We start from the raw sequence: 21,902 nt of genomic DNA, 5'->3' as shown, positions 1-21,902 counted from the left end.
GTGTGCTAGATTGAATTTATTTTGAGCAAAGTGATGATGATCATCATCAACTTGCAAAGTCAAAGATAATCATTCAAATGCAGTTGACCATTTGATATTAGTTTTAACATTGTGTCAATAAACAGAGGTTCAACTAGACTTTTTTTAACAACAACAATGTTATCAACAATACCAATAGCGCTACACAAGTGCTTTAATGCGAGTGAGCGAATCTAGAAAGCTGTTTTTTTCTCATAAAAGACCTCCGACAGCTCCAATTCCAAACATAAAGCTGTGCATGTGGAGACAATGGACAGCTGCAAGAGTCACGCTGTTCCTTTCCGACGTACCCCACTCATCTGCACCCTAACCCACTCATCTGCACCCTAACCCACTCATCTGCACCCTAACCCACTCATCTGCACCCTAACCCACTCATCTGCACCCTAACCCAGACTGGTCGCAAGACTTATCCCTGTCTTTCTTCATCTCTGTTTGCGATGTTCGCTGCACACCGGGGCGGGGGCTGGAGGACACCCTCCTGTGCCTGTAATGGGGCTTACGGTGCAAAATGAATGTGATTTATTATAAATTATCATGCATTGTGAAGAGACAAAAAGGCAATCTTTGTCTGTTCTTGGTAAAACCGCTTGTTCTAAGACTCCAGTTTTCTCCAAAGTTGTAACTTTTGACTCTTGACTGATGATGCAGCTTCCATGACCTTTTAGCTGTCCTTTTTTCCCCTCCCTAAAATAGACTGGTAAAATATTCAGAATACACTGTGAAAGAATGATTGCTGCTTTAAACAACTTTTTTTATGTGAAACTTCCCACTTGTCACCATGCCACAGTGAGCTTTTCATTATAGGAATGACTTACAGAGAGCAATAATAGGCTGTCATCCACAAAGACACAGCGGCTGCATGGATATTCTGTTAGGAAAAATGTATCTACTGAGAATAAAATGACTTTTTTTACGGTATCCCTGTCAAGTTGTCATAACGGGAGCCGGTGCTAATCGGATTTCTCTACGGCGCGACAGGTTTTCATCCGTTGAAATCAATTAGGGGCCTCATCCTCCCTGGGCTTTTGCTTAAGCCTGCCTTGCTCGCTGTCTTTCCAAAACATTTGTACCTTTTCCTTTAGTACTTTGTGGCTCAATGTGAGGGGCATTTTTTCGGCGCCTGGACGGTTGCAGCACAACTCCTCTTGTTTATGAACAGGAGGAGTTGTGCCATTAGATGTTAGCGCAGAAGACGGCTGTCACTGAGCGCTTTCTAGTCTGTTGTAAAATAAAATGGCTCCTTTTGAAGATGGATCCTCAATGGGAAGATGGATCCTCAATGGGAAGGCCGGCTTTAACACAGCAGAAAATTAGCCAGTGTTTTCTCCAGAGGGCTTTGGGAAAATGATTAGGTATTAAAGGAGGTTTGAGATGGAGAGAAAGTCGATGGATGAGGGTTAAAAGCAGGAAAAGGGTAGAGGAAAGTGATGGATGAAAGTGAGGTAAACAAATGTGCAGTGGCAGAATAAAGAGCCGGCGACATTGACACGACGGATGGAGATGCTGAGTGCCCGCGCTGACAGATGGACAGCGCGAATGGAGAAATGACTCGACACAAAATCAAAAGGACGCATTGAAAGCGAGAGCGGGCCGGGATGTGTGTTAACGGCCCAATCACGGTGACAAAGAGCGTCTGAAGGCTTTAGGCTTCTAATGGTAGGGCAATCTCGCACCTGGCGGACTGTAGGGGATGCTTGTGGCAGATTTTCCTTTGTGTGCAAGGCCAAGTGCGAAGCTTTCTCCCCTCTTATCAGGGACATGCTCATTGATTACCGTGATGACTGCACTTAGATTGGTCTCCTGTGATAAACGAGCTGACGCTTTCTTTCCTTCAGCCAGCAATCCTCCACGCCATATTGCTCTCTTCCCATTAGAAGGACAAATAAGTGAACCGGCCAAAAAGGGGCAAAGCAATGTGTGGGTTTTTTTTTTTCATTTTTTGTTTTTTACTTTGGGCAGTGTCTCTCAGGGTTTGCTCAGAATTGCTTAGTTTTCCACATGGCTGCTCAGCCCCACAACAAAGAGCCTTAGTGAGTCCACACCGTTTGACTCAAGTTCATAAAAATATGGAATCAATTCATTCAAGATTGAACAAAGACTTTTTATGTCTTCCTGGTACAGGCTTATCGTCTTCGTGGTTGGCTTTCCTATTTCTACGGCTGCAATCATACTGTTTATTTTATTTTTTTTACCAAATATTGATTACAACCCAAATCATTTACACACAAAGAAATGAAACCACCGACACATCTTTTGTAATAATGTGAAATGCCCAGCGGAAAAGGTTTGGCAGTGCTTACGGAAATTAATTCTCATACTTCCAACAATGGTGTTTGTTGATAACAAGAGCTTCAGAAACCCTCCTGTGTCCCATTGCTCAGATGTAAAGTACCATTCGTGTCTTGGATAAGTAACTTTAATCTGATTAATACTGGTTTGTACATAGGAGCGTGTTAAAATCACAAGAATGTGTAAACAGTGTCTGCTTAAACTAATACCATTTACATTTCATTATATTTTTATCGGCCACAACATGTAAACATTCACAGGACAGCGAGGAATAAGTGAGTACACCTCCTGGTTAAGGATCCTCCAAGAGATAATTAGACAAATTTATGCAGACATTTAGCGTCAGGTGTGAGTCAACCTGAAGTCCAATCACTGGGCTGTGGCTTAAAGCTGCCCTGGGCACTGAAAAACACAACATTCTGCAGAAAGGCTTCAGGCCATCTGTCCAACTGTTGAAGCTCAAAACAGAATGGGTGCTGCAACAAAAAGCAAATCCACTTCAGAATAGTTTCAGGAGAAAAAAATGCACGTTCTGCAATGGCCCAGTCAAAGTCCTGACCTAAGCCCGATTGAGATGCTGTGGAATGACCTCAAGAAAACCATTCACTCCAGACACAGGCCCAGGAATCTCACTGAACTGCAACAGTTTTCTAAAGAGCAATGGTCCAAGATTCACCCTGATGATCGTTGTGCACGTTTAATCTGCAACTACAGATAATGTCTAGATGAAGATTCCACCTTATTATTATGATCAAATGTTGCTGTGTCATTGGGCAAGACACCCACCATGACACCACTGTCTGCATACACTGGTGTATGATGGACCATGTGAAAGGGTAAGGGTAAAGGGCTTGAATGTCTTATGTAGGTGGAGAAGAACTAACAGAGTCTATTTACTATTAACATTTACCATATCTGGGGAGACATAGGTTGTGTTTATGAAATATTATTTTTTCAATTTGCATACTCTTATCTTTCAAACACAAATGGAACCAAACTGGAGCAAAGACAGTCAAATTCATAGTTCGTTTGCTACATCAACGTTAAGAAAATGTATTGTATTATTCGATCGTGTGCTTTACATTTCAGTTGCAAAACATCTTGTTTCGAAGCTGCTGCTGCTCTTATTGCAGGGAGGAAACAGTAAATCATAACAGTCTAAAGCCCAATCAAACTGACCCAGACTTTTGCCAAAATGCTGTCAAGCAATGAAGCAAGGACATCAGTAATAACACCGCGTTTAAGTAATACTCTCCAACTTGAGGTCAAAATACTGATGCTGTCTCACAGTGACTTACAAAAGTCTCCTCTGACAAACACTGCTGCTTCTTTCTTCCTTTATAGATATTCAGAACTCAGCAAAAAGAGTGGTGGTTGCTGTGCGGATAGGTCGCCAAAAAAGCAATTAATCCAGAGGCGTTGACTGTGGCGCACTGTTTGAATCCATTAATCACACAGTGCAAGTGGTAGACGGTGTGATTAGGCTGAGGTCTATTACAGGGTATGCACTGGCATCATTTACATTCTAAACATAACCTTCAGCCTTCTGGACCGAGTGTCAGAACAAATAACAACAACGTTCAGATCTCAATAGACACGTGTTTAGCTTCTGCTCTGTTGCCATGCTGTGATATCCAATACTGTACATATCCTACAGCAGTGCAACCACTTTGCTTTTGCAGACTGATTCCAAGGATTCAGTTTGCTCAATTAAAAAAAGAAAGCAATGGATGTGACTTGGAAAGCCCTGTTCGGATTTATTTTGTCCATCGACACCAAGAATATGTGAAATTATGCACATATTATGCATTATTGTGGTTTATAAACCTGCTTTCTGGCGCCCAACATTGATATTTCACATTTTGTAATATAAACACATGCATTACGCCCGCTCCTTTTCATATTGCACATTTTGGGGTGCGCCATGTTTAGCTGACATAGTGATGGTAATGTGACAAAAGCAGTCCAGAACGGCTCAAAATGGCTTTGGTGATGTTTTTTTTTTCGCTTTGGTGCAAGAACAAGATCCACACAATACAGATTGGTCATGTCAACAGTAGAAGAAGAAATGACCAAAGTGAAGGGTATTACTCAAAACTGTGTGAATGAAGTGAAATACTACTAGTATGTTTGTGACAATGTTGTTATAACCAAAGTTTGCCATGATGTGTCATCTAAATATTTTATCAACCGCAACAGAGTACTACATTTAACACAGAAGTGTCAGAATGTTAAAATGATGAGAACATGTTTTTAGCATCAAGGCTTAATGATGCAAATATGTCCCCACACTGCCCTGTGGAGGTTTCAATCCACATTAATTTGTTTTCTTTCTTTTTTTGTACTCCGTTTTTGCAGTTATCAGTGGATGGAGCCGCTCTTGACTTAAAGCCAGTAGTTGTGTAATGCTGGATAAAAAGCGACTCGCTGATGATATGATGACGACACTCACACAAACACACACACGCTGGTAAACAGCTGAGCCGCGAGTCACTTTCACTCAGCATCATCACGGCTGGGACTTCTGCACCACTAACTGCATTGACCAGTGCATGTTCTCAATATATAGAATCACACAGTGGCTCCAAATGGTAATATCCAACCATATTGTAAACTAAAACAAGGTTAAAAAAAAAGATCATTAATAACTCAGAGAAAACTGCCATATTCTGCAAATCATCAGAACGTTTGATGCAATATGGGGTAATTTGTTTCCGGAGAACCTGTTAAAAACCTTGATTAAGGCAAAATATTACTTAGGATCACTGAGTAAAAGGGTTCATATAAACAACTCCATACATGATACAACTTGAACTTGAAATAAAAACATGTTTTCATTATGACTCTGTGCAGGGATTGAAATTGTGACCAATTTGGTTGCATATGTGCCCAACATTATACCTGTGCGACCCCATAATATTATATAAAAATGATAGTTCAGTGTTTTTGGAAGTTAGAAAGAGCACGACTGAAGCAGTGGTGACGATGAGTGGCCAACAGAAAGAGTGACTGACTGTACCAATCAGAGGAGGTGTTGGGCAAGAAACGTGTGTCCTGACACATTCATTGGTTTAAGAACCACAGGGCCTAGTTGCTCTGTCTCTTCTAAAACCAAAACTAATGCTAGTTCCTGACACAAGTGTTTTTTTTAATAATTCATTATTTCATTGCTGGCGACCACAGAGGTGCTGGTGAGTTTGCAGTGAGTGGAGTGATGTTTACTTACTTACGCTTTATTTATTTATACTGACGTTGAACTAGTCTGGATACGTTCTGATATCACACGTCGTCATGTCAGTTGCTTTACTGCAAATGTGTCAAATGCGGCCTGCGAGATGATTGTGGCCCTTTGTAGAGTAGGAATTTCTGAGTATGTAAAAAAAAAGTTTGGGATTTTTTATGGGGGGATTATTTTTTTTAAGAAATAACCAGAATGCACATTCCAGCCACTAGGGGGCAGCTTAAATTTAAAAACATTAAGGAATTCCACATGTGTCCAGCAGAGGGCACTGACACAATAAGAGATCAGGATATAAACTTTATAGCCATGTGGCACATGTTCAGTCTGTCCCAGGGCGGCTGTACAGTTGTTTGTGTGGCTGAGCTCTGGTTGGTTATACAGACTGAAAGTAAACGCTGGTTCTGAGAGCTTTGATTATGAGGATAATGATGTCGCTAAAGCAGGCTTATGTTGACTTTAACAAGAGGCGAAGAGCTTTTTTTGTACATATTGTAACTTGGTAACGACGTTATCCTTTTGGGAAGAAGTAAGAGAAATAAATGTGATTATATATACAGTAAAGTGTATTTTATTTTCTTTCCTGTTATTTTGTTTTTGTTGCATTTCTACATTTTCAATTATGCTCTTAAAGAGTTTGGAGCACAAAAAAGTTCTAAGTATAATGTTATAAGTTATCACAAATTGTATTATTAAACATCCCTTTGGAAAGTTAACAGTTTAAACTTGACTTGGTTCCTCTGTCATTGTTTCAGATCAGGAATGGGGTCTATAAATTAGTTTAACTTTAAGCAGAAAATACATATTGAGCTTATTTGAGAGTTAGAGATGCCGTACAGTATGTTATAAGAACTGGCAGCGTCATTGTTAAAATATAGAGAACACTAGGCCGTAGCTGCATGTCATTGACTTAAGTATGACTTTTGTGGCACCAATAATGGCTCCTCCCAGGGTTTCCATGAATACCAAGTTTCACAATTAAAATTCAACTGGTGGCTGTGGTGTCTAATGCATTGTCAGGAGTGACACAAAGGGCATATTGGAGCACTCTGCTGACTCTCACAGCAGCACCGGGGCACACATGATATTGTCATTCAGGAGGCGGCGGGCATGTCCTCTCTGTAACCCTTCCTCGTCTCCACTGTTTAGAGTCAGACGGCCGGTAGGCACACAACATCCTCATTCAAGGTTTCTATTGGGGCCTGTGCCATCTCGAGGGAATTTTACATGCTTGAAAAGTCATAAACCTCAGTAGTATTAGTAAGTGTTGTTATATCTGGTATGATTTTATTATAATATTATTTAAGTAAGGTAAAATACCAGTATGAAATATCGAAATTAATGTATGATGTAAAATGACCTAATGTGAGCATAACTGAAGCAGTGTGCTACTAAGGCTTCCGAATCAAAATATTAAAACAAATGAACACAAACTCAGTGGTGTAATTTGATGGAATGAAAACAACCGAGGATTCAGCCCAAATGATCACACAAATTCCACAACAGACTTGTCAAAAAGAGCAGTATCTATAATTGTATGTGGGTACTCAATGCTTTACTCCTAGCCATGTCCTTGTATGGGTGCATGTTAAGCAAATCAGCCTCTGCTCTATTGGTTTCAAAAACAGAAAGTGTTTTTATCGTAGACATAATATTAATAGACTCCGTCTCCTCACTCCTCCCAGTTTGCCTGAATAACTGTGTTCGAGGGGGAAATCATGACAGATTTACAGACTCCTCCTACCCAACTCTGCAGTAGCATGTCCTAAAAAAGGCATAAGGGCGGGATCTTCACTGTAGACTCGGCCCTCAGGTTTGGTTAGTTCGGTCGTAGCCGTGCCCTTGCCATTTGCTTTCGTGCTAGCGGCCTCATTGGTATACGGGATTTCTAAAATGTTCCTTACGAAAACTCGCATGGTCCATGTAATTGTGCCTAACCCAGCGTTATCACAGGAGAAATATCCAGCTGTAGGAAGTTTAGGAAAATTAGGCACCATACTTTAAGTTGTTTTTAACGTTTCAAAAGTACAACGTTTTCTTATGGAAGACTAGCTTGTTCTGCCGCCTCTATGTGGAGGTATTTCAGCAATGTCGGCCCCTAGCGTCGTGGTCGTAAAGCAGCGCAACCAACGGCCATTGGTTTTTATGCACTTGGCTGATCTGCCATTAACATTCTAGAAAGTGAAGTGCCCCCGGCATTGACCTTGTGAGTCTCCAAAATTCAGATGGATTTACCCCCAATTGACTTCCAATAATGACAGAGGGAGTCCTTTAGCCATGGAATTAAAACCCTAATGCTCAGGGGCTTTTGGGAGAAAAACTTTAGAGACCAATTTTATCACTGTCAAGGTAATCAAAGATATCTTGTTGAACTTCAGAAGATGCCTCTTATACAGTTGCTCTTCACACAACAGGCACTTTTAGCCTGGAGCTGATTTTGTTAGACTGTACCCAGCTGTCACCAGGTGTTTCAACCCTTGAACGTGGTTGGCCGGTCAGCAGTGGTGGCCAGTCAATGCTCAGCCCCAGACTTCCATCCTTCTTTTATACCACAACCAACAAGAGGCCCTCTCTGCTGCCTTTCCAATCCTGTGAACAGATGTCTTCCGTTCATTATGGTACTCCAAAAGCAGTGAGTGGTGACCACAGAGGGCCCCCCCTACAGCCCACTTCCACTGGGAATATGTCTGCCACTTTTTTTTTTTTAATTATCCTTGCACTCCATGATGAGGTATTGGTATTATTGGGCCTTCCTCTCGTGGGGCTTGCCCCAACCTTATTCCCATGGGATTGTCAACTCAGCAAAGATGATCTTTTCCGCTTGTTCTAGCTGTCTCAAGTTGGTGTGAACAATGGAATTTCTAATCTCAGTTCCCACCCTTGAGCACCTTGAAATATGCTGACCTGGGCTTTTTCGCAGGCTCCGGCCCAGCTACGAGCTTCCATAGTGCCCCAGGACCCGTCAATCAAAGACTCTGACTTTTTAATTCTACAGAACTAAAACCAACGTGGTTAAGAACATGATACGTAATCCAGATTGTCACACGCGTCACAGCATTTTTTGGAATAAAATAAACCAGGCAGGCTTTTAAGCAGTGATTAGGAGTGTTTATGAGGTGCATCAGCCTCCAGAGCTCGTACGATGAACAGCACCAGCTCCAGAACAAACTGACTGAGGGTGCATTAGAGTTTCAACAGGGTGCAACTAGAGATTCTTGCCATTAAGAATATATTGAGATGCCACTAAAACTGAGGAAAAGCATTTCAAAATGAGGTTGCAATGCACCCTATTTGCGCCGGGACTGACCATGGAACTTCCCTCCTTTGAAGTTTCCATCTAGTCCATGCTCTTGGGGTTATTAACTCAACATACTAGATCTATCCCTCTGTGCCTCTTTCTGGTGCCTGACATCCAATGATATATTTCAGCTCATTTGAGTGCTCTGCCTAACCACAGAATCTATATTTGTGGTCCGTCCTTGTTGTTATACCTACTTTGCTGACCTGCTCATCTTTGAAAGAGCATCAGTGACCCGTTTGCAATGGAAAGATCTAACGTAACTGTTAAGTTTCCCTTGCACTTTTAGGCTTCCTTTATTAGGTGCCTGAGTATGTGGGTATGCTCCAGGCAAATGGAAATCCCTGGACCCCCTCCCTCCTGGAGTGGACGTCTACCCCGTGGTCATGTAGTTCGTGACCAGACTATAGTGTGACCACAGACTGAGCTTTAGTCACAGATCTGGGTATGCAGAGGCTGAGCAGACTGAACCACTGCTAACGACTTGTTCGGGGACATTAAGCAAGACAGATGAGAGTGTGTTTTGGGCTTGATTTGTGCAGCTAATTGAAGTGCTGAGTCATGCTTGGTTTAGATCTCAAAGCAGGAGTGGACAAAAATGCATTTGATTAAAAAAAAAAAAGTGTCTTTAATCATACAAATTTTGGAATTTTTCAACCTTGTGAAAATCTGCTGTGTATATTTTGCACAAGGCTGCTTAACTTCAGAGGCTGAAAGTCGATATTGGATCACCGCTGGGTCTGTGGTTTTAAAATGCTCATAAATTAGGTAGACAGGAAGATTTGCAAATGTATGTGTCTATTAGCAACCTCAGATTTGCACAGAGAAGATAATCTGATCTGTGACCTCAACTGTCTGAAATCATTTTTGAAAAGAGTCTGGCGCTGTTGATAACTGGCCTAGTTCAAAGTGTTTTGACCTCTTTAGAAAGCTGAAAACACAAAGACTTAAAACACCGCTTCTAATCTTTTCGCACTGAGAGGAAAAAACAATCACTGTTTTATGAAGTTCGCAAAGTGGACTTGTAAAGAAAGCGCTGTCTGCTTTTATCTAGAAGCACAGGGAGATATGACTGACCATTGAAATGCACCACCACATCACCCCTGACATTATTCAAGGTGCATTTTCGAGGTGTCATTACTCATTAGGAAGAGCAGCAGTGTTTTAAAACTACTTGAGGTGCACACAATAACTACAATATCCAAATATCCTGGTATGAGCATCCTATATGGGAGGCTACTGGTGTTGGCAAAGTGTAGCCTTTTCTAGTTACTATAATCCTTGCCAGTAAGGTTTGAAATGTTTGTTGTTATTGTTGCCGTTGTTGCCAGTGTGTTGGAATTGCTGTTATTTACAAGATGAAAGATAAGATACGACTTTATTGATCTCACAATGGTGAATTTCACTTACCACAGCAGCTCTTAAGAACACACAGGGGGGTGCAGATTGTAAAAACATCAAAGTCTGCAGTGCAAAGCAATAGGACCGGGGTCTATGCTCCAGCAAGAAATCAGTGCTTTCAACATAGAGGCTGGGGATTCAATTCATTGTGACGATATTACGGGTCTTGATACTGTATCACAATTTTTCAAAATATCATGGTTATTATTACAACCCAAAAATGTGTGACGACCGGGCTCTATACATGAAGGGCAAATCTCTACTTTCTCAATCTCAATAATTGTCATGAAGCTTTATAACCGTCATGTTTACAGCCAACAGAACAGAACAGAACCTAGATTTGGGGTTTGAATGAGACAATGCAAGAATTTTGTGTTAAATGAAACTGGAGGACAAGCATTTGTTTTGTTTGATCTGACATTTGAATAAAATGTGTATCCAAGTTCATGAATCAGCTACATGTATTTATTTTATTATGAACAATTTTAATTAGGGCTGCACGATATTGAAGTGACTTGCGATATGCAATACGGCTGTGCAATATCGCGATAACGCTATTATTGCGATATTTCACCAAACATGATATGTTCCATTTTTTTCAGCAAATTGTGTCAAAAGAAGACTTTAAAAAAAACACCCCATCAGGACCAAAACAAGGGAAGAATTTAACAAAGCTAGTAAATGTTAAGCTAAAACTGAACTTTTCCACATGACTTCAATGCATGAGTTACGAGTTTGCAAAAAAATGTTGCGATATATTGTGGCTTCTGGCGATACGGATATTGCATCAGCTAATATCGCGATACGATCTTTTTTCGCGATATATTGTGCAGCCCTAATTTTAATCAATATGAGGGGGGAAAAAAATCGATGTTTTTTTTGCCATATCGTCCATCCCTGGCTCCTCCTGCAGGTGGTGGGTCCACCAGAGGACGGTCTCACGATCAGACGGGCCTGTTGGTCTCTCATAAGGGGCTTCTGAACTGCTCTTGGTCTCACCTGTCAACTCGGACCTGTTTGCCATGGGAGACCCTACCAGAGGCACAAAGTCCCCGGCAACAGAGCCCCCGGGATCATTCGAGTGCTCAAACCCCTCCACCACGTTAAGGTGGCGGCTCCACGAGGGGATAGCTTAATTAATTTAATACAATTCAGAATAATTGTGTAAAATCTCAGTCCACTTTCAGTACCAAGCTGGAAACATGCAGCGTTTTCATTTCTTCTAGTTTTGATCGAGTCCTGAGTTGCACTCCATGTCTTTGTATGGATATTGTTTTTGTGTGCGTCTCTCTCTCCAGCCCTCCCGTTTTTCTTGCTCTTGTGCTTCCGCTTCATCCCCGCTAACACCAATTACACTGTGTCAAATCCATGCATGTCAGTTTGCAGATCCCTAATCATCCTTTCTCTCTTTCATCTGCAGACCCTTTGTTCCTCCCTCCTCCCCCTCTCCCTGGCTGTAAACCTTCTTGTGTGCCGCTCGCCCCACCCCGGCACAGCGTCTGCTACGTCAATGTCCACACTTACCCTTTATCTGTGCCACATACCTCATTTATTACTTTAAGGTTTCATTTCATAACCCTATATTTCTTGCCGTGTATTGATATAAGCTCCTTCGTTATCTATTGTCCCGCAATGGAAATTATAAGTAGCCTGGCCAAGCAGTGTCCGGCAATGTTTTCTATACAAGAATATCACCTCGACCCAGATATCAGGTGTTTTCTAGCAATTCCTATGTATTTTCTAAAGCTATTGAAAGCTCCCTTAGCGCCGAAATAATAAGCTGTCCAAGTCGAGAGTAATTACCGCAGTTCCCTATTGCATTCAGAAAATAGACACACTGTTCGTTGCCGCTGAGACTTAACATGAGGGCAGTGCAAAGCCAAGGTCCCTCTGTTGTTTTCATTGTTTTTATGACCAAATATTGGGGGCGTCCATCGCAGACTGATATTGCATTTTTTCAATGTACGTAGATAATCACATTAAAATGTACTTTGACTTTTTTATGCCCAACTTAGCTTCAGGTATAGTGCAAGAATGTCTCATAAATCGTTATTATGTTATATTCTTGTTATGTGGGCCGGGTACTGCAAATTGAATTGTATCATGTATAATGTGATTCTCAGAAATAAGGCATAGTTGAGTGGTCAGAACAAGTACAGTAGTGGCGGTTCTGCACATCTTTCCTCTGTTTCTGTTATTTTGTTGGAGAAATGCAAGTTTCTGTATTGAATGTATGTATGTGTATGTCAGGAGACGTTTATTTGTTATGAGTATGCAACCAGCCCAGGTGAACTCTTGTGTAGCGAAATGCTTCTGTTAGGGCCTCTAGATTATTGAAAAAATAATAATCACAATGATTTTAGTCATAATTGAAATCACGATTATTCAAACGATTATTTGTTGCCTTTAAAAAAAAGTCTATCTTTATTTTATTTATTTATTAATCAAAACACTACACTACACTTTGTTTTCTGGACAGTCATAAAAGTACAAATTTCAAGTACGCCTTGATTAAAGAGAGGTCCCTGTTTCACACCTGCCCCCTGTTGGCCAGCCCTCACACCTGCGCAAGTAAACCGAGCAGCGCGGCCTGATGACATCATCACACAGCGCTGTTTGTTTTTATGTCAGACAAAAGCATAAGCCACGGCGCGTGAAAAGTGAAGGGGAAATAATCCCAGTGGCCTGACATAACGCAAGTCTGCTTTGCAAAAAAATAAAAAATGTATATACTTTTATTGCGATTATGCTTATTTTGTAATAGTTTACTGTTGTAATCGAAATCGTAATCGAATTTCGATTAATTGCACAGCCCTAGCTTCTGTGAGACAGCATGCAGAAAAGGAGTTATCCATAAGGAATGTGCACAATGACCACAATGTCCTTGGTTGGCTGTGCAGGCAGGAGCGAGAATATTCTCTTTTGTTACTCTTCTTTAGCCTTGCAAAGGTTTTAATACTAGCAAAATAAAAGTAAATCCTGAATTTGGGGGATACCTGTTACCGTTGCATTTTTGTAAATCTTTTCTTAGCTTGAAATCAGTAAAACAAAAATATACTATTTGACATATTATATTTAACAATAGGCCTATGTAAATTAGATTTTTTTTTGCTCTTGCGTTGTTAGTGTGAGTGAGGCTGAGCAACTGGAGATCAATATTCAGGCTTTGATGGAAGGTTCTTGAAAACATAATGAAATGCTTTTCCTCTGGAACTTGATGCTGTCTTTTCCTGTTTTCAGCATCTTTGCTCTTGTCAGATTGAGTCAGCGCCTTGGCGGAGGTCTACATAGGTTGCACTTTATTTCCAAACTATTAATACATATTTTTCCATAGGTTACAAGTTACACAGCACATTACGTTGTACTTAAAGGTATACAGGAGGATTTTCCCGAATTTTAGGAAAGAACCGCCCTCTCCACTTTTTAAAAAAATGCGCATGCGCAACACTCTACCTGCCTCCGAGGAGGAAGAATCTCCCAAAAACACTCTGGTCTTGTTTCTCTCTTCGGAAGCCTTTCTCTTCTTCTCATACACTTCGAAGACACTTTTTCTCTTGCGACCCTCTGCCATTTTCAAACGACTCGGTGCATTCTGCGAGCAGCAATGAATGGCTAACAGCGTAACTCACATAGGCTTGAAAGTGCGCATGCGCAGAAATTAACAAGGGGCGAGCATGCACGATGGCCTTACGTAGGCAAATCACCAGAATGATTGACAATTAGGAGGACCAATCGTCTTGATGATCCACCCGGAAATAGAACATCCTCCACTATACCTTTAATGTGGCTGGTACAATGTATCAGGGGTGTTGTACAGTATTATAGAATATTATTTGTTTTTGCCAAATGGTTAAAGAAATAAAGCAAATGCAACAACAGCACTAGTCCTTCACAGTGGCTGCATTCTAAACGCTGACATTCTCACAGTATGTGCATAATCTAGCACACACCTTAACTAGACTCCACATGGTGGAGCGCGCGCCACCATCTGTCGCCGCTCCATTCACATCTATGGACGACAGCCGTCAGCAACATGAACCAAAATCACATGCATCATGTTACGTAATATCGCGATAATTGCAAATATTGTGTATGTTTTGTACAAGAGGACCAAGATACTGCGCCGTGGCTAGCGCTCAGAGCAGCTTAAGTACTGGCTGTGAGGGCTCAGCAGACAAAGGCAGTGCATTTCAATGCAATCTAAAAATGATTGCACACTTGGTCTCTTTTTAAAACGCGCTTCAGCCCCCAAATCTAGGTAAGTAAAGGCTGACTGTCCAAAGTTTTTTTTTTTTCCACATTTACATTGGCGGCTCCTCGTGTGATGGAGCACACTGCTCTGAGTGGGACGAGGAGCCTCTGAGGCCATCAGGGGCTTGGTTATGTAAACATTTATTTTATTCATTTTAAATGAACAAGGACATTTCACCCATGCAACGCTCCACAATGATGTGTTCTGACAGATTTGTTTTGTCTAGCTTTTGTAATGCTCTGTTGTAAATCATTGTTAATGATCTGAATGTTCATTGCATAAATGCTTTTGCTGCACAGAATGGCAAACACTTAAAGCTTAGCTGTTCTAGTGATCTTTTTAACGTGACTTTTGAATGATAAATGCGAGTCCAATATTGGGCCAAGTATTGAACTTCTTTGACTTGTGCAATGTCTTGACCATTGATTGTCAGATGCAGTTCTGACAATCTGTGTCTTGTATGTTTACGAGGCAAAACCTCTTCAGAACAGAATTGATGGAATAGAGGTGGCATCTGTCTCTCTTCCCACACTCACATACGTGAAGGTGTGTGTTGTGACTGTGGCAGTGGGGGGGGGGGGGGGGCAGGGCCGAGCCAGTGGGGAGGCAAAGCAAAGGGGGGGAGGGGTTTGTTTATTTCTGTTGTGCTTTCTGATTCGCAAGATGGGGTTTTAGTGAAAGAAAAATGTTGAGAAAGCAGAAAGGCAAATGAAAGGCCCGCATTGCAAGCGTCCAAACAGCGGATGAGCATTAGCATTGTGACAGGAGCGAGGAAAGAGGAGGGACAAAACGGGTGGAGGCAGAGCGAGCGCATGTGCCCGTCGCCCAAACAATGAGCGCGCTGTGGCCGCTGCCGGCAACGCATCGTCACGGCAACCGGAGCCAGAGGGGTGCGCACACAGCGAGCAGGGATGTAGAGGAGAGGACTAGGAGGAGACGATAACACAGAGACGCGGATAGATGGCTGAGCTGCGAGCTGGCGGATCGCGTTGAGCAGCGTTTTGTGTTCGATCATGTGCGTGTGTGTGTGGTCGGTGTGCATAAGCAGCCAGTTGTCTGACACCATGCTCTTCTGTAACCGTCTAGGTGAATACAAGAAGGATGAGCTGCTGGAGGCGGCGAGGTGAGTACCAAACTGCTTTTTGTTTGTGGATGTGTGTCTGTTTTCTTCCCTCCTCCTCCTCTCCTCCGTGTGCGTCCCTCATCTCCCCGCTGTTACCCGCTTAGACTCCCCGTCCCTCTGCCATTTACCGCCTTTCATCTCGCCTTCTGCTGATGATGCGCCCGCTCTAAAACACAGCTCGGCTTTGTTTCCGTGTCTCCCCATTGCCTTGCACACTTTGTGACACCTGTCCTTGTTGCTTCATCGTCGTCTCCTTCTGCCTGATTCTGGAGTTCACTTTTTGATGGGGTTACTAGAAGGTATTGGCACATTTCTACGCTCCAAATTTCTCCTTGAGCTTAATTCGGGCACAGTACAGCACTGATATGCGCAGTTGATAGGTAAACATGTAAGCTATGATGACGGAATTCAATTGTATAACTTAAGTTGAAAAGGTTTCCCTGTAAAAACAACAGCTTGGAGACCTAACACTATAAAGGACTTAAATGGAACTATTCTGTGGAGGCTTTGGCTTCAAGTTGGGCACACTCTCTAAAGAAAGAGATTTACATTGTTGTTGTTTACAATCACAGACATTTCCAGAAAGCACCAGGGCAGGCACAATAGAACATCGCACATGTTTGTGTTCATCTATTACAGTCAAGCTCCCTGTTCGATAGATTCAAAACAAAAGGCCTATAATAGAGCGAGCTGCAGCCCGGTGTAGCAATCAGCCCGCTAACAGGTGGACTGAGGTGGGGACCGAGCTGTAGGTGGCTCTCTTTGTTCCCAGGGACCTCCAAACACACACCTGAGGTCAATCCTCCAGCCAGGTGATTCTGACCATTCGCCTGGCTCCACGTCTGGAGATGGGTCCCCGGGCGTTGCATTGCGGTCGCCCAATCGCCAAACAAATGGTAAACTGGATCATTATTTGGAAGTGCTTGGATTCAGAAACCTGCCGCAATAACCTTATGGCTGAAAGTCCTTTCTACTGACCAATATCATGCACTTGTTTAAGAATATTGCCACCACTCTTGGACACCTTCATGAGAGAGCAATTACACATTCATGTGCAGACAGAGAATACATTGAACTTGTGCATATAGGCCCAGAAATTATTCAGAAATTAGCAATTAACTAAGGCTAGAAATCCGCATTTTGACAGTTAGTTACCGCCAAAAGAATTCAGCTGCCCAAACCGCCTCAGTGTCAACTTATTTCCTGTCAGGGACATGCAATGCAAAGATTGGATTTATATTTTCAAGATGCCATCAATGGAGCTAGCACAGCGCTTTGGTCAAAAATGAATGGAAGTGAAAATTCCTAAAGCGGCTCAACCATAGATGCACACTTCAGAACACTGCTTGCATTGGACTTGCCACTTGGCTATAATTCTTAAATTGCGTCAGCGGTCTTCTGTCCTCCTGTTTGTGCTCGTCTCTCTCTTCATTTCCGGCGCCCTCCTTCCTTCCCCATTGCTCTTGTAATTACACCGACCCATATCCTTTCCCTCCTCTTGCTCATTCCGTGTGTCTGCTCTGCCTAATCCCACTGCTCCCTTGATTTCATGTTTACTATCCCTCTTGCTTCCTGTCTTCCCTCTTTGGCTTTCTTCACCGTTGCTCATCCTTTCGCCTTTAGAGGCCCTTTTAGGCACAGAGCTGCACCCCTCCAGTCTAGGGCTAATTATTTTGCGCTCCGTTTGGCTTTACTTCCACAACAACAAACACACTGACCCGGCTCCTCCTTCTAACGACGTATGTTTTTTGTTTCATTGTGCAATGGACTTTGACTTTATGGAGGAAAAAAATATGTGTAGCACTGTTCAGGCCTAACAATGTTGCCTGTGTTATGGTAAAGATGGGATAAAGTATTCTTCAGATTTAATGATGCTCATTATATGCTCAGATTCGCTTAAGCAGCACAAGTTGAAAAAGTGCAAACAAAAAATAAAAACAATGTTCAGTTAATAATGAGCCGGATAACTCATTGTCTGTTGAGCTTGCTCTAACTGAGGCTTGGCTTGATCCAGTCCAGGCTGTTGTTGTGTCCTTGGGCAACATACATTGCCTTCTCCTGACTTCTGAAGGCAGATGGGGAGTTAAACCAACTATGCATGAGCTACAGTAATATTGCAACAGGCTGTATACTGACTATTATATTCTTGATTGGGCCATGAATCGCAGGGTACCACAAGATACCGCAGCACAATCCTTACTACACAGTTCAATCAATGACATTATAGTGATATAGTGCACAACTACTTCTGATATTTTACAAATTAAACTAAATCTTTATAAAACCACCAAACACACAGTCATTTGTTATTATTGGGTACGCTCTCAGCTGTATCCCATTGTAGAAAAAGGCTTAATCCATCATCTGTACTGGGTTGTATTAGTGTTGAGAGTGGTCACATGACAAGTCCTCTATTTACAGTGGTCTTCACCAAGTCCCAGCTTCAAAGGTCCTGTGATCCTAGTGGGTTTGAGACACAGCATAATAATAGAATAGAATAGAATAGAATAGAATAGAAAGAAATAATCGTCAAAATAACATGTTTAAATATTGCACTGATTTAATTTTTACCCATAGATTATATAGGAAATTGTAATTTCCTTTTTCTCAAAGCGCATTTTTCTCTCATTGTGGCAACAGTATCTCCACGTCAGTAGCACCTAAAGACTTGAAATTTTCCAGCCTCGGACTGAATAATATTTTTATATTATATTATATATGTATTATAAGAGTTTTTCAGAGGGATTTTTAATTCCTAGCCTGATTTATGAGTTTTGAATGTCAAAAAATAAGGTGAAAATTAAATGCTACTGATTTTTCCACTAAACAACAGCTTATTTTAAAACTAAACAACATATCCAAAATCCCCTCTGAAAAAGTCTTGGTAGCTCATCATCTGGCTTAATCCGTTATTCAGATTTCGCCGCAGAAAAGATGGGAAATTGTGGGCATTTTTAGACAAAAAACACCTTGTTTTCATATGAAACATCAAATGACAGAAAACTTTTCACATTTAGGCAAGGCAAGGCAAGGCAAGTTTATTTGTAGAGCACAATTCATACACAAGGCAATTCAAAGTGCTTCACAGTTGCATAAATATAAGAAAACAAATACAATCAATAAAACATCAACATAGAATTAATCAATTACAGTAAGAGGCAAGAGTGTAGATAAAATACTTTCAGTTATATGCATTTTTAAGTCTTGTTTTGATTCGCTCTGTCTTGAGCACTATTTTTAAGTCTTGTTTTGACTCGCTCTGTCTTGAGCACTATTTCGCTCTGTCTTGAGCACTATTTTTAAGTCTTGTTTTGACTTGCTCTGTCTTGAGCACTATTTCGCTCTGTCTTGAGCACTATTTTTAAGTCTTGTTTTGACTCGCTCTGTCTTGAGCACTATTTCGCTCTGTCTTGAGCACTATTTTTAAGTCTTGTTTTGACTCGCTCTGTCTTGAGCACTATTTCGCTCTGTCTTGAGCACTATTTTTAAGTCGTGTTTGGACTCGCTCTGTCTTGAGCACTATTTCGCTCTGTCTTGAGCTCTATTTTTAATTCTTGTTGTGACTCGCTCTGTCTTGAGCACCATTTTTAAGTCTTGTTTTGACTCGCTCTGTCTTGAGCACTATTTCGCTCTGTCTTGAGCACTATTTCGCTCTGTCTTGAGCACTATTTTTGTTGCTCGTTCAAAAGTAAGTTACCTAACCTCTGTTTTTGTCGCTCCTTCTCCTCTGGACATCAATATAAAATTAATCAATTACAGTAAAAGACGAGAGTGCAGATAAAATACTTTCAGTTATATACACGGGCAAACAGAACTGTTTTCAGCCTGGATTTGAACATTGTCAGAGTTGAGGCCTGTCTCACATCCTCGTGAAGACTGTTCCAGATTTTAGCTGCATGAAACTGAAACGCAGCCTCACCGTGTTTATTATTGACTCTGGGAACCACCAGGAGGCCCCTCCCTGAGGTTCTCAGGGCCCGAGATGGTTCATACGGCTCTAACATGTCAGAGATGTACTTTGGAGCTAAACCATGAAATGACTTGTACACAAGCAGAGCTGTTTTAAAGTCTATTCTCTGAGTGACAGGAAGCCAGTGCAGAGACTGGAGCACTGGACTAATATGGTCGTATTTCCTGGTTCTTGTCAGGACTCGAGCAGCAGCGTTCTGGATGTACTGTAGTACTTTATGCCAGTAACTACAGCAAAAGTTTCAAATCTGTAAATGTAAAACTGTTCCCTATTCACCTGCAGTGTCTTGCCTTAACAAGCTGACACCAGGTCACTGTCAACAGCTGTTGATGCCAATGCTGATATTATACAATAGAGTTGAGCATTTCTATATAAAAAAATGTGTGGTACCAATAACAATAAACCCCTCCCCTCTACATAAGTATCTTCAACCTGCTGTTAAACTGTTACTCACTGTCTCCCTGATCAGGGAGCTGGGGTACGGTTTAGAGTCCGGGGTTAGGGTTATGATTAAAGGAACAGGCCACCGTTTTCCCATACTGAGACATGTTCTTACGTGAGCTTAGACGAGTTGATACGTACCTGTCTGGTCTTTGTGCCCGTGGCAGAGCGTGGCAGCTTCCAACTTCACCCCCCTGGAGCTATAGGAATACGCTGGGGGAGGCCAAATGCTAACAACATCTTTGGTCTATGTGCGTGACTGAGGGCACGCACAACAACCAGACAGGTACACATCAAGTCGTCTAAACTCAGGTAAGAACATATCTCAGTATGGGAAAAACGGCGGCCTGTTACTTTAAGGTTAGGGACGGCAAATGTGATGTAAATTGTGTTTCTCTCACACAGATCTTACACATAGTTGTAGAAACTATAAACGGTTTTGGATTTCAAATGAGTTATCACACTGGCATATAGGCTTTGAGATTTGGCTATGCATAATTGGAAAAAATAACCCTAAAATGGCAGATAGCCGATTAAAAGATAGTTAGTTGCCGACAAAGCCTTGAAGTGAGACTATCCTTAACCTTTTATTGTAGTAATCGAAACAGAGAATTCCTATGCTGATATCTAGGGCTGGCATTTTATTCACATTTGCACCGTAATATAATTTATGCAAAGGTCTATTGCAATGGGAATGTTCAAAGACAACATCCAAAATGACGCATGGTGAAAATTTAACTATATTCATTGGCCTCAAAATCCTACATCAAAGTCTGAACGGATCATCCTTAGCCGCTTCATCTTATTTTCCCCCTTCTCTGGATGTGATTATTTCTTGTTCTGTTCATTTTGATGCGCAGCGGCAAACATATCGACCCATATCCTGCGGTCTCTTTCTGAGGCATCGTTCTGTTGCTGTGATGCACGTGGGCTCAGTTGAGATGCCTGTGTGTGTGTGTGTGTGTGTGTGTGTGTGTGTGTGTGTTTTCGTTTCCCCCCCCCCTATCTCCAACATGGAAATGGCAGCGCTCCCGTTTGTTATTTCATGTGGGTGGCTAAGCTCTGGCTGCCTCAACAGCCTCTCTTGTTCTTCTATCCCTCTCCGTGGCAGGGGAGGCAGCTGGCCCAGCACTAGCTCAGCAGTGTGTTGCAGGGTCAGGGGCCATTTTTAGTCAGAACTGTGAACTCGCTGTGCCACTCACAGCTGAGGAGATGCCTGGAGTTTTGACCAGTCTTATTTTTCCTCACTTTTTCATTTGAGTCTTTGCCTTTTTTAGCTCTCAAAAGACTCCCACACATCACTTGGTGGATGTTCGTTGCCCCATTATCGTCCCCACACACATTTCTCCTGTGTTCAAACTGTGACTCAGGGGTCTGCCAAAATGTTTAATAATATGTTTCAGATTGCAAAAATGCAATTGCATTAATCTGTGCACTGCAAAAAGTAAATATCAAGCATTGGCTTAAATGACTTGAATTGAGGAAATGTATCCTGTTTTTGTCGGTTTTCACTAATTTAGACACTTTTTCTGTTCGGACCTAGTTTACTTTGCTTGTTTGAGGACATTTCAGACCAGCTCTAAGGTAAATCTCACTCCACTCACCCCATTGGCAAAGAAAATGGCCTGAAATAAGGACGAAATGTATTGAAACGAGTCAGAAACATCTCAGAACAAGTGAAATAATCTAGGACAAAAGCCCAACAACTTCTTAACTAGTCAAAACAACTCAAATTTGGATTATTATGCTCAAATTGAGATGTTTATACTGATCTAGTTAATTACTTTTTGCGGTTTATGAGTTAGGGGTTTCATCAATAAAGAAATGATAAAACTCGATCAATGTCTT

The 21,902-nt window shown here is 41.7% G+C and overlaps 1 protein-coding gene across 1 annotated transcript in view; it reads left to right on the top strand.

The window, feature by feature from the left end:
- The window catches only part of LOC306982664 (poly [ADP-ribose] polymerase tankyrase-1-like), a 116,872-nt gene that overhangs the window by 28,430 nt on the left and 66,540 nt on the right, over positions 1 to 21,902 (top strand). Inside the window, exon 5 of the mRNA XM_079582556.1 lies at positions 15,607 to 15,643. Within this exon, the coding sequence (XP_079438682.1) occupies positions 15,607 to 15,643 (37 nt within the window). The remainder of the gene's footprint in view (positions 1 to 15,606; positions 15,644 to 21,902) is intronic.

The sequence above is a fragment of the Gobius niger genome (genome assembly GCF_951799975.1).
Source record: "Gobius niger genome assembly, chromosome: 2".
Lineage (NCBI taxonomy): Eukaryota > Metazoa > Chordata > Actinopteri > Gobiiformes > Gobiidae > Gobius > Gobius niger.
The sequence above is the reverse complement of the archived record's forward strand: the minus strand, read 5'-3'. Positions and strand labels throughout refer to the sequence as shown.